The sequence below is a fragment of the Barbus barbus genome, assembly GCF_936440315.1.
Source record: "Barbus barbus genome assembly, chromosome: 46".
NCBI lineage: Eukaryota > Metazoa > Chordata > Actinopteri > Cypriniformes > Cyprinidae > Barbus > Barbus barbus.
Genome location: NC_136724.1, coordinates 4,051,230 through 4,065,543, shown reverse-complemented (window position 1 = coordinate 4,065,543; position 14,314 = coordinate 4,051,230). Strand labels below are relative to the sequence as shown.

Here is a 14,314-nt window from a genome sequence, read left to right as displayed (position 1 = left end):
GTACTATGTTCTTTGTTCAGAAAGCTTTATATAGTGTTGCAGTCCATCTGAAAACTGATATTATCAGAGTGTCTGTTCTGACCACAAGGTTTCCCACAAGCACTCTCAAATTCCAAACGCTTGATTATTTGGTAGCATGTCAAGAGTCAAACTCCACAAAGCAGGGTCTAGGTTTGCCTCAAGGCCTCGTCTTGTGTCTGAAAAATATATCCACGTGTGCAGACTCACGTTGAAGAACATGCCCCCTCTCCCACATCCACTGATCTTCCCACCACAGCTTTACAGGAGGATCTCACACAACTCATCCTTTGAACATGTAGCGCAATGACAAATCTTTAACAGAGCCGCCCAGCGCCCCAGGCTTCCCTCCCCCTGCTGCTTTAACGACTCATATCATTCCCACAGTACTTTTCAAATGCTGAAGTTTTATGTGTTTCCTGTAAAGAGTAAACATTTATCTGGAAACTAGTCAACTGAGTTCCACATGTTTAAACATCTGAATGAATACAACATGCATTGTGAATGTCATTTACACAAAAATATATAAAAGTTTGGGGTGGGTGGTTTACAGGGGCGTTGCTAGACCTAAAGCTCTACTGCAACACAATACACTACAAACTTTAGTTGCTTAAACCACTATTCTTACAGTGCAACAACACCGAGGAAGGTAAACATGTATGTTTGAAAATTAAGTATCTTTAACATACTTAACATGAACATTTACATTGTTTACGGCATAAATGGCATACACTGTAATAATAAAAGCGGAGATCATTTTTTTTTTCTTGCACATCTGCATTCTTCTACATTACACAATGATAACAGTGAATAAAGTCGTGACGTATTGTCAAGTATGGTGACTGACCCATACTCGAAATTGGTGCTCTGCGTTTAACCCATCCAAGTGCACACACACAGCAGTGAGTAGTGAACAAATGCACACACACACACACACACACACACCGTGAACACACACCCGGAGCAGTGGGCAGCCATGCTGCGGCGCCCGGGGAGCAATTGGGGGTTCGGTGCCTTGCTCAAGGGCACCTCAGTCGTGGTATTGAGGGTGGAGAGAGCGCTGGACATTCACTCCCCCCACCTACAATCCCTGCCGGCCGGAGACTCAAACCCACAACCTTTGGATTACGAGTCCGACTCTCTAACCATTAGGCCACGACTTCCCCGAATAATTACATCTTTTCAAGAATTTACAATTACAATATTTCAAGAAACCAAAATAAAGAGCATATTTAATCTAGAAAAAAAACAAAGAAAGGTATTCCTCGGTTTCTCAGCCAAGTCCAAACAAGGTTGGTTCATTTTTTGAGCATTAAATTGTACTGCCTATAATAGCAAAATGAGGAAGAGAGTTTTAAAATGAGGAAGCAGTTATATATAGTATTTATTTATATATATATATATATATATATATATTCATGTCCCTGTTACACTTAACTTATTCGTATTTTATTAACATTAGTTTTATTTTATTTAATATTTTAAATAATAATTATACATTTCATAGTGTTTTATGCATTTTTACATTTATTCCAAAATAATAACGAAAGGCAGTAACAATATTTTGAAAAGACTTCATTAGTTAGGCTAACATAACAAGAACCAAGAATGAACAATACTTCTACGTCATGTATTAATCTTAGTTAGATGATATTTAAGTGAAAATAGCAGTATTTTCTTTACAATATGCTATTTACACTAAGTGCAAATAACTATAGATTCTATTTACACAGTATAAACAGCAGACAATCCTGCTATTTTAACAGTTTATTTCAAATAGTGGCAATTATCTGCACATTAGTATTGTAGAACATTATAAAATGCAATAATAACATATTGAGAGTAAATTATAACTTGAATTCAAATTATTAAATGGATGCCACCGTATTGGAGCAATATAAGCCCTCCCTACACCTACCCCATGTGATATGATATTTTAAAATGGAGAAGAAAAAAAAAGTTTGGGAAAGGGTGGAATCGAACCCGGGTCGATCGCATCAAAAATGACTTTTGTCGCTTTACCATCTACGCCACTGAACTTGTTCATTAATAAATACATTTTGTAGTAAACTTACCTTGATGGGCGGGGTTAATTATTTGTACTTAGTGTAATAAACACTCCATTTTTTAATAGTGAACTGATGTTCAGATATTATTTCAACTTATTAGTAATCGTCATAAAAGCCCTGTAAACACAGTCACAGACACGAAGATACTTAATTTCATCACAATCAATCATATCGCGATGTAGGCATCGGCTCGAGTGAATTAGCTTACTACGTTGCATAATTGTTTTTTTGCGATGTAAATGAATACACTGACAAATAAAGTAAATTTGTTAAAACTTAAACTTGAGATTTATACTGGGGCACGTGCCCCAGTAAGAGGGGTCTAGTGATGCCCCCGGTGGGTTATTTATTTATTGAATTAAATTAATTATTTTATTCAGTAAAAATTTAAGTCGATCAAATGTGACAATAAAGCTATTTACAATGTTACAACAGATTTTAAATAGCCTAAATAATGTTCCTTGTATCTTTCGATTCAACAAAGTGTCTGGAAAAAAGGTATTTCCACAAAATATTAACAATGATAATAATATGTGTCTTGAGCAACAAATATTAGAATGATTTCTGAACAATCATGTGACACTGAAGACTAGAGTAATGATGCTGAAAATTCAGCTTTGATCACAGGAATAAACTACATTTTTTATTAGAATAAAAAAGTTATTTTAAATCATAATAATATTTCACAAATGTTACTGTATTTTTTATTAAATAAATGCAGCCTTAGTGAGCAGAAGAGACTTTCAGAAATATTAAAAATCGTACTGTTACTTAACTTTTAAACATTAATGTATACGTGTTAAAAAAGTCACTAAACGCTTGATTGTGTATTAAACCATTCATGCATTTTCCATTCATATTAAGAATATTTCACAAATCAGCATCAACAGGAAAGGATAATGCTGACAAGCTAATATATTCCACACGTCATGAAAGCATTCAGAGCACCTTGCTGGCGTTATCAGCCGTTTCCAGGGCTACAATACTGAATGAAACAGCAATCTAAGTCGGCCACATCACACGTATCCATTGAAGAATCGGTCACGCTCATCTTTGATGTTTTCTAAGAGCAGTAAATCAGTTTTAAGATGCTTTCCTGCAGCAAAACCTAGTCATACTGAAAGTATGATCAAATAATAGAGGACATGTGATAGTGAGGACAGTATATCATGATTCACTCGCACAAAAGTGGGAGGTAAAGAGAGAAGGGCATCCGCTGACCTACAAGAATGAATCTGAGAAAGTGCTCTGGAAAGAGGTCGGCTGCCCATGTGTATGCAGAGAAGTTCAGGCCAGACTGTCTACAGACCTACTTAGGAAAGTAGGCAAAGAAACATAAGCATGGATGTGGGTAGAACCGCTTTTAAAAGCACTCCACATGAAACACGAGAGACTAATTTGTGAAAAAACACCAGCAAAGAGACACAAAGCAAAGCTGTGGGGGATGGCTGGGTGATTTATGACATATTATTATTATTATTTAATTAACCTACACCATGAATATTGTAATGATTTAAATGTGTTTTTTTTTATTTAGCCATTAAACTTCCCAAAGATTGCAAATATCCTCCTGTCACTTATGAACATTGCACAAATTTTAATATCTCATAAATAACCCTCAGTAACAAAAATGTATACGGACAGAGTTTGTAAAATTTCTGTGAATCTGATTCCGTTCATAAATACAAACATAAATTCAGTGATTCAGTAACAGCACTGCTCAAAATTAGCATGAAACGCACTGTGTGGTATGTTATATAATCTAAAATGTTTTAGTAACGGTAAGGTCGGTAAGTTTGAGGTCGGTAAGATAATTTTTTTTTTTTTTATTAATGCTTTTATTCTCCAAGGATGCATTAATCAAAAGAGTGACAGGAAAGACATTTATAAATGTCACAAAATATTTATATTTCAAATAAATGCTGTCCTTTTGATCTTTCTATTTATCAAAGAATGCTGAAAAAAATAAATAAATGTATCACAGTTTCCACAAAAATATAAATCTTTTTTTAACACTGAAAAAAATAAAAAAACTAATAATAATTATATATATATAATTTATTTTTTTAATTCAGCTTTGCATCATTAAACATACTTCTAATACTTTTTTTATATGTTAAAATAGAAAATAGTTATTTAAAATTGCAATATTATTCCAAAATATGTAGTTTTGATCAAATAAATGCAGCTTATGTGAGCAGAAGAAACTTTAAAATATACAGACCCCAAACATTTTAACAGTAGTAAGTAAATAATGCATTATTGCATTGGAACATAAATAAATAAATACATACATACATGATTTCTACTGTATTACTGTATTTCCCTCATAATTTTGACCAAAGAAAAAACCTTTCAAGAAACCTCTGAACAAACTTATAGCTTCTGAATCTTGTAAAATGGCTTTTTATTAATCATTTTTGGCTGGATATCCATGTCCTAGCAAGGGCTTTTGAATATTTCACAAAACCCCATCAAACCCGCACATTTCTGCAGCTCCTTCATGAAACAATCTAGCACACACCACACAGACACGGGTGAGGCAGGGAAACCAATGCACTTCCTGTATGTCATTTCCTTCAGAGGACAAAATCACAGTGAGAAAATGTCAAATGTCAAAGATGAGTCGGGTTCATTCATGACTAAGACTGACAGCGATTAAGAACGATTACAGAGCGTTTTCACCGCTGACTCATTTTATGTAGATGCACTTTAATTTCTGCTAAAGCAGTCAGTCAGCAGTGCAGATCAGCAATCTTTCCACATTCACAGCCATTTCATACTCACTCTCCTGTCTAGCTCAGGCATACTCATACCTTCCTCCACTAAAGTCACTGCTTTAGAAAGCATCTGAGTAATCAGCAACACAATCTCACACTGGACTAGAGCTGGATTATATTAAATATTTGATCTGCGGCATTGTCGAAATGTTGCAAGATTGTCGAAACTGTAATGCATTTAAATGCATTCTTCAGATAAGAATGGTCAACTTCTCTAATTTAAACTCCCAGTAGCAAAAAGGCTGACAGACTCCTGATTCAGTTCTTTCAAATGGTCTATTTTCAATATAATTGTCATCACATACGTAGTAGTCGCTGCATGACATTTTATATGCTTTACAAAGTTTTGAACGCCCATGTAAGAGGTTGCATTCCCGTACGGTGCATCCCAAACTGCCAGCGTCTCTGTTTCAATCCAGAGGAATTTTCAAATACTACTAATCTCTAGACCTGTGCTCTGTGGCAATGGCACAAATGAACACAAATCCCCTTATCATTTCTGCCAGTGCAAATATGAGCCCTGAATGTTGGCTAAAATTAGTCTTGTTTGAGCTCACTCATGTGACATCAGATGATTTAGAACGGAAATAGAATATGTCTGTCACTTCTCTATTGTCACCTTCTGGATTTCTATGTTGGTTTCCTTTCAGTTTTTTTTGGCATCAGTATACGAGTCAAAATCTTTTAAGTGGTAATATTGAAACAGACATTTTAAAAAGTGGGTTTTCACTATTATTTACGAAAGGATCTGCATTTCCATGTGTGATTTCCATGCACGATTTTTGTTATAAGAGACAATAAAACAAGCACTCCTTTTCTGGTGAAACACGAACTTGATTTTCAAAAGTCAACAAATTTGCGACAGTTGAATGTAACATTTCTTAACAAGCAGTCTCTGAGTAACACATAATGCATTTAAGCCATGAAATAAACTTAATTCTGTAAAATAAGCAAAAAGTATTTCGAACATCTTCAGGATGTATTATAATTACCCAAAAAGCAAACATATTTTCAACCCTTATGCACAAAACTTACTGCCAAAACCTCAGGCTGGCTTTTCGGTTGGAATATAAGAACTTAAATCATTGACATAACACATTCATGGGCATCAATCACTTCACTGTATACTTGCCGGCTAAGAAAAAGATAATTAATACCTTACGATCCATCTGTTTTCACATCATTTGAATATCACAAAATCAGTGTCTGTCAAAAATAACATGCATAATACATTAATAGTCCAGAGAGTACACACATCAACTGGAAAACACACACACTACCGAATATTTTGACTACATCAGCACTTTCAGAGAAGAGGGATACGATTGTGGCCTTCAACATGTTGTCTGTTAATGAAATCGGAATGATCAGGACACAGTGAAATACTTCACACTCCATGGTAAAGAGAATAAATGCCAATCCAGTTGAAAAACTTGGCTGGGTTAGTTAACAGACATTTTTATGCACAATTACGCATTCTGATTCTGACATTCGTGATTTGCATATTTTCAATGATTTTCTGTTCTTGTCTAATCTTTTCTTTTTTTTTTCATACAATCCCAATATAATCCCAATAATTCAAGAAAAGTTGGGACATTTTGTGAAATGCAATAAAAACCAAAAATATGTGATGTGTTATCTTCAACCATTTTTTTAATTGACAAAGGTACAAAGAAAAGATGGCCAATGTTTTCACTGACCAACTTAAATGTATTTTGTAAATATAAACAAATTTTGATTTTGATGGCTGCAACACACTCCAAAAAAGTTGGGACAGAGGCAACATAAAAGTGAAAAGGTTATATCCAAATGAAACTGTTTTGAAACAGTAAGCAGGTGAATTGGTAATAGGTGAGGGCATCATGTTTGGGTATAAAAGGAGCATCTCAAACAAATCAAAATCGCAAAGAATTTAAGTCTTTCACCAAGTACCATACGTAATATTGTGAAAAGATTTAGGGAATCCAGAGAAATCTCAATCTGTGTAGGGCAAGACAGGAAACCTCAGGTGAATGCGTGTGGCCTTTGAGCCCTTAATTGGTAGTGCATAAGAAACCGTCATGCTGTGGTGTTAAATATAGCCGCACGGGCTCAGCAGTACTTCAGAAAACCACTGTCATTTACCACAGTCTGCTGCTGCATCAAGAAATGCAACTTGAGTCTCGGTTACTCTATGAGAAAGCGATACATCAGCTGTATGCAGCGATGCTGCTGGGTTCTCTGGGCCAGAGCACATCTCAGATAGTCAAAAAGGCAATGGAAATGTGTGCTGTGGTCAGACGAGTCCACATTTCAACTTGTTTCTGGGAAAAATGGATTTCGAGTTCTCAGTCCCAAAGGCCAATGGGACCATCCACACTTTCATTAGCGACAGAAGCACAAGCAAATGTCTGTCATGGTATGGGAGTGCAGCAGAACAAACGGCATGGGTGACTGGCAAATGTGCGAAGGTACTATTGACATGGAGGCATATACTGGGATTGTGCAGAGACATATACTGGCATTAAGATGTCTTTCATGGGCATGTGCTTTCATCTCTCATTCTGCATGTTTACAACAGCGTGGTTTCGTAGAGACAGAGTGGATGTGCTAGACTGCAGTCCAGATCTGTCTCCTATCGAAAGTGTATGACCAGTCATGAAAAGAAGAATCAGAAAACGACCATCACAGACTGCTGAGCATCTGAAGTCTTGTATCAAGCAAGATAGGACAATAATTTTGCATGCACAATTTTAACAATTACTATCCTCAATTCTCAAATGATTAAACTTTGTAATTAAAATAACAGTTGATGTGACGCAGTGGTAAACATGCCTCTGTCCCAACTTTTTTGGAGTCTGTTGCAGCCATCAAAATTAGTTTATATTAACAAAATACATTTAAGCTGGTCAGTGAAAACATTTGAAATCTTTTCTTCGTACGTTTGTCAATTAAAGAAAGGTGCAGGACAATTAACAAATTTTATTGCATTTTACAAAACGTCCCAACTTTTCTGGAATTGGGGTTGTAATTGTAGCAATAGATGAAGTGTTAAATGAGTGATGAGTCCCTGTAGTCATCCAATTCATGTATATATGTACATAAGCATAGATTTCGTAACTTGATTGGATAAGAACATTTTTCAGTTTCATTTTCCCTTGTTACATTACCCCTTAGCAGATTTTGACTCGTATGTAGCAGCGTAACAAAGGGAGAGCCTCAGGAGAACATACTGTAGCTACATCGCGAACGGAGCAGAAGTGAACAAGGGAACAAGACTAATGAAGAGGAAGATGTGAGAAGGTGTTGGAGGCAACATGTTTAATGATTCACTGGGGTGACTTGAGGAAAGTGAGACGAGGGGATTTCTGGACAGACGCTTCGGGGTTGAAAGTCAGCAGTTCTAATGTCTGACTTCAAGTCACAGCTCTAAACACAAGCCTAAGGCAGTGTACTTGCAAACAAATGTCCTACTGTACTGCATTCTCAATCATGCTGGAGTCACATTGCATGGCAGGACTGGTGTGGCAACAGAATAGATGTTGTACAGAATCATATGAATGAGTAAAAGCATGTGGAAAGCGATGTGTAAACCAAGGACATTTATATTGTGTAGCTCATGAACCATGCGGGGTGACCAGAGGCCAATGAATTAAATAACCTGGTGACAGTAACAACACTTTAATTTGTTCTAGAAAAGGACTTTTCATTTTTTTTCCAGATGAATGTGGTCAATAGATGCTTTCACACAACTTTTTTTTCTCTAAATTCAATTCCATTTTTTATGCAGGGATTTAGGATTACAACAAAAGAAGTCAAGTTCATTAGTCCATCCGTTATTAAAATGTCTGTCACAAATCTTTGTTTCTAAATCCAAAACAGTTTGATATTTGTACATACAGACCATCCTATTGCTGTCCACCAATCACTGATTTAAAAAAGTGATTTCCTTATTTAAAATAAAAATACTTCCTTAAGTCATAGAAAATTTACCAATTATGTCATAACTCTGTTATGTCAAAGTCTGTAACTGCCACAACAGATCAAAACTAGAACATTACTATTTACAAGTGTTTGTTAATATCACAGAAAGCTTCTCCGATTAAAATGTGAATAATATTGCTGCATCGCACATAACGACACACACAAATATGTTTAAAAGCGAACTTGCAGTGCAGAAAATACATCAAACCAAGTGTCTGGAACTGTGAATGCAGGGATTTTATGTTTCCAGTCAAAATTCAAACAATATCAAAAGCAGCAAAGGAAAGATCTAGCAGACCATATGTCAGATAACACATACTCCAGTTAACTCTTAAGACAGATTTTTTTTTAAATCCCTATTTTAAAATCACCCCTTTCTCAAATCAGGCTGTTCTGTGATTCCTGACAGAATGACATAGCTCTGTACAGACCGCTCCCACGATAGCTGATTGAAAAGACCTTTCCTCTTACCTTAGACCCGCCCTGAGTGAGCTGTCATCTGTACACCATTGTGTCGACTCCAGTGCAGGGGAAGACAAGAATGTCTCAGATTAAGCAACTGAGGTGTTTTGTTTTTGGGTGTAATAATGAATATAGCAGAATTTACCCCTGACATCTGAGCCGCTGAAGACGCAGCGGATTAGCGTTACTTTCGTTTTTGAAGTTAATGCTCCGATCCCGATCTGCTTAAATGCGTCTATGTTCGCACGAATCATTCATAATCCAGCTTCATCTACAGAACAAGTGAGTATAAGGTTTTTTTTTTTTTATCGTCCTTCCTAATAATGTGCTAGTTAGCCAGTTCCGCGCATTTAAAGCAACATGGACTAAAAAACAGCTTGATGAAAACGGAGCTGATTTTGACAGGGTAAAGAATGTGTTTTTTACACTGCCATTGAGAAATTTTAACCAAAGTATGTTATAGACTTTTCATTAAGACCCTAAAGAATCATATCAACTTGTGGAAAATGGGCATCCGATGACCCCTTTAAGTAGGCCTAATTTTAACAAACTGGCTGTTAACAAACTGGCCTCACTGTAGCCAAGATTTTGTTTTTGTTTTTTTGGGGAATTATTTATCAATTATGCTACAAAATGCTGTTAAATGAGCTTGGTAACCCGGAATACTCGACTAAGGTTTGATGCAATAAGCAATGTGATAACTTGATAAAAACACTGCATTATGTTGCAGCTACAATAACGTGAAGCAGCTTTTCATGAATGAGAACTAGAGCTCTGATTTATTCTGTGGGATAAAGCTGATTCACACAGCAGCTGTCTGAATCACAATGGACAGTGTTAATAACAGTACAGCTCCTCTCCCATCACAGGAGACTGGCACAGACTGACCCCGAACCCAAAACACCCTTCTCCTCTCACGGCACAAGAGCTCAGCTGCCATGGGTGGGCTAGCTGTGATGAAATATGGGACTTCCTCAAAATACTAATGTATCATCATGGGTGTGTGCAATAAAAGGATTTCTATGTCAGTGTATTTAGGGATGTACTTGTGCTTCTTTAAACAAACTTAAAATCATCCTCAGAAGTGTGCCTGAGACTAATTTAGAAGGGCGCACAAGGGAGGACATTTGTAATTGCTGATACTGAATAAAGATTTTTATTTATTTTATTTATTATTTAATGGGGAAAAGAAACGGGGCTGTTATAGTCAACTGAAACTAAAACTAAAACCATAAAAAAAACCTGAAAATAAACTTATTTTATTTCAGACAACTGCCAAGGAAATATTTCTAAATTTGAAACTAAATTTTCGTTTAGATAAACTTGAAATGCCAAAATAACTAAAACTAAAAAAAGTTCAAAAATGCATAGATACTATTTAAAATACAAATTACAAAAACACAACAAAATTGCTAAAACTAAATGTAAATAAAATAATAATATTAATAAAATTAAAAATATTGGTAAAAGCAATAATAGCTCTACAAAATGTGGAAAAATGTATATTCACTATAGAAATTACCCATGAGTTTTAAAATGTCTAAATACCCATGAGTTCTAGGTCAAGAAGTAGCATCAGTTGCATGAATTGAGCATTAATCGCCCTTTACTAAATGATGACAGTGTCATGAAATGAATGTAAACAAACCAACATATAAAGACTTTTCATGGCGCCAACGTACAGTATGATCATATGTCGGTTATTGATTTTACATGCTGCACATCTAGACGAATATCATGTGATAGTGAGCGTAACTGGTCCTGGATCAGCTATACCTCATATACTGCACATGAGCTCTGCCTGCTGTCACATGACACTCTCATCAGCCTCTATCTTCTGCTAGATGTTAAATTAAATTAGAACATAGCTGGATCCACTCTCCACTTCAACAGATGCCCATTAACTGCACACCACAGATCAGATCTACTGCCAAATTCAGAAAACGAATAAATGAGAACTCTATCTGTAGCAACGATCACGTACAAAAACATGCAGCTATAAATCTACAATAAGAATCAATAACACCAAAGTCAGAACTGCGGTGGTACTATGGTAACGTTAGATGGAGAAACCATGGTAACAGATGGTACCACCAAGATACTTAAATACATACCATAGTACTGAATGATTACCATACTCAAGTGCCACAACATTAACATGCTACTAAAAAAAATACAGTATTATCAACAATGAATGTTCAAAAATTGCATTATCGTGGTACTATCATGGTGAGTAAAACAAACCACAAAGAAGCACTATAATAGTCTACTATGGTAATACCACAGTCCATGGTAATATCATAGCTTTCTTTGATATACCTAGAAGTTATATAAGTGTATGAATAGGATAATAATGCATAATTATTACTACATGGCATATTTCCAAGATTGTACATTTGTGGTAATAGTGGTGTATTATGTAAATACTATAGTAAATATGAATAGTAAAGTCTGTAGACCACACTGTATATCATAATGCATAGCAATTATGGTTAAAAACCAAGTTTACTAGAATTTTACAGCAGTAACTATGATATTTGTGTAATACACTGACAAGACTACTGGCAGCAAAACACCGTAGTGCTTTTATCATAATGTGTGATTTCCTTACAAATAAGTAAGGGTGGGACTAAAAAGGGACTACGGATGAAAATTAGCCAGTGTTGGCTAAATCTGCTGCATTTTACATATAGCATGTGTTGTTAATGTGCATTGTCCCTGATTAAATAAATGAAATGAAAATGAAAAATGAAGGGTGTTACCATGGTGTTTGTATCTACTGTACCATGACATTTACATGGTACTCCAAACAAAAAAATACTGTGATATTATCACCAATGCATGTCCAGAAATAGCATTATATTGGTACTATCATGGTACAAGTGAGTAAAACAAACCACAAAGCAGCACTACGGTAATCTACCATGGTAATTCTACAGTATTCTATGAAGTACCTTGGAGTACAGAGTAAACGCTAGAGTATGAATAAGAGGACAATCATGCAAGATTGTACATTGTGGTAATAGTAATGTATCATATAAAAAAAATACTATGGTAAACGTGCACAGTAAAGTCCTTACATTTTGTAGACCACGTTGTATATCATTTAATGCATAACAATGATGGTTAAACCCAAGTTACTATAATTGTAACTTGCAATACACTGACAAAACTGGCAGCAAAACACTGTAGTGCTATTTACATAAAAATGTATGATTCCCTTAGTACAGTACCATGGTAACACCCTTACTTTTTCTATGACATATGGGTGCTTCAAATAACCAAACATATCATGGTATTATCAACAATGCATGTGCATTTGCGACAAATAGCATGATATCATGGTACAAGTGAGTAAAACAAACCACTATGAAACACTACGGTACTTTACCGTGGTGATATGACAGTATTCTATAAAGTACCTCTGAGTACAGTAGCCTATGAGGCCAATCCTGCATTATAACATGGCACATGTCCAATATTGTGCATTGTGGTAACTGTAATGTGTCATGTAAATACTGTGGTAAACATGCACAGTAAAGGTCTTACTTTTTGTAGACCACATTCTGTACATCACATGATGTAGACACATCATACAAGGCATGACAATAGAGAGTTGTTGTTTTTTCTGCAGTAACTATGGTAATTTTTATATGACAAGACTACTGGAAGAAAAACAGCATAGTTCTATCAACATACAAAAATGCAAGGGCGTTATCACGGTACAATGGGGTAATACCACACTGTATGAATGGTGGCTGCTCATATGAATATTTACGTGGTGCTTTACGTAATACCGTAGTTTCACCGTGGTAAACTATCCAAAAAGCACCGTACTTTTTGAATACAGAGCCCTCACGAGGAGTTCTCTCTTCGGTGAGCCGTTTCGCTATCGCCGGTTGGTTATTAATGCATGTATATGAATAATATTCGAGTGTGTGGATGATGCTGGATCACACCCACCGTCTATGTTCTCTCTGTCGCTGATGTGCTGCAGGTTGCAGCCCGTGTCCTCGCGGCTCAGCTCCGGTTCGGGCCGGTACGGCTCCAGCCTCGAGTGCGCGTTCCGCCGGAGCTTCGGGCTGGACGACACGCAGCAGGACGTGCTGTTCCCCATGAGTCCCGGTGTGTGCGGATCAACGAGCGGCACTGATCGACGGAGCCCCGCCGCAGATGATGGGCGTAACAGCTGCGGATGACGGGATGAAACCCGGGCTGCGATCTGCGAGAAGATCACTCCCGTGAGAAACGCTCGTGTAACGACATCAGCGTCTTAAATCACGACTGCCCTCCGCAAATCAACACATGATCCACGCCGACTGCTCTCGGGGAGTTGTATGTGCGCGTTATTATTCCATTCCCCGCGCGTCGCTGTTACATCGTATCGCTCAGCTGTCAGTGTATCACCCGAACACACACACACACACACACAGAGCGCGGAACAGCTTCCGGTTCAGCGCCTGACGTCAATCTGAACAGTTCTGTTTCTCGTGTACATGCTATGTACTTATTGCAATTGCAATAACTAGGTAATAACTTGTACTCCCCATGTAGTTACCTTGTATTACCAGTACTCTCTTAAGTAAGAGTAGCTACACGTTACTGTAAAATAAAGTGCAACCGAGATTGTAATATTAACACGATATGCATGGCTGATTTTATATTTTTTATTGTCTCTATTAAACCACGTTAAACTGGTTACACATTAGTTAAACTGTTTGTGTTGTATTCATGAAATATTTTGATGTACAATAATATATTAAGTGCCATGGAGTTGAATAACCATATATTATAGACTATGTTTGTATTTTGTAGGTTCACTGAATGCAAAATGCTGTACACACATATTAACCATGCTTTTACTACAAATAAAACCACAAAAACACGGTTACTATAGTCAAACCAGGGTAACCAAACATTAACCATGGTTTGGCTGCACTATAGTTTAACCATGGTATTTGTAGTAAAACTGTGCTTATATAAATGGTAATCAATACACCAAAAAAAAAACATGGTTACTAC

The 14,314-nt window shown here is 36.4% G+C and overlaps 1 protein-coding gene across 2 annotated transcripts in view; it reads right to left on the bottom strand.

Moving 5' to 3' along the window:
* LOC306865174 (cyclin-Y-like) overlaps window positions 1-13,750 on the bottom strand; it is a 49,210-nt gene extending 35,460 nt beyond the window's left edge. The window contains exon 1 of one of the 2 annotated variants that reach the window (XM_079409622.1): window positions 13,256-13,750. In XM_079409622.1, the coding sequence (XP_079265748.1) occupies window positions 13,256-13,409 (154 nt within the window). In that variant the 5' untranslated portion in view covers window positions 13,410-13,750. The remainder of the gene's footprint in view (window positions 1-13,255) is intronic. The other variant, XM_079409621.1, reaches the window with a different exon arrangement.
* Window positions 13,751-14,314: the final 564 nt, after the last annotated feature.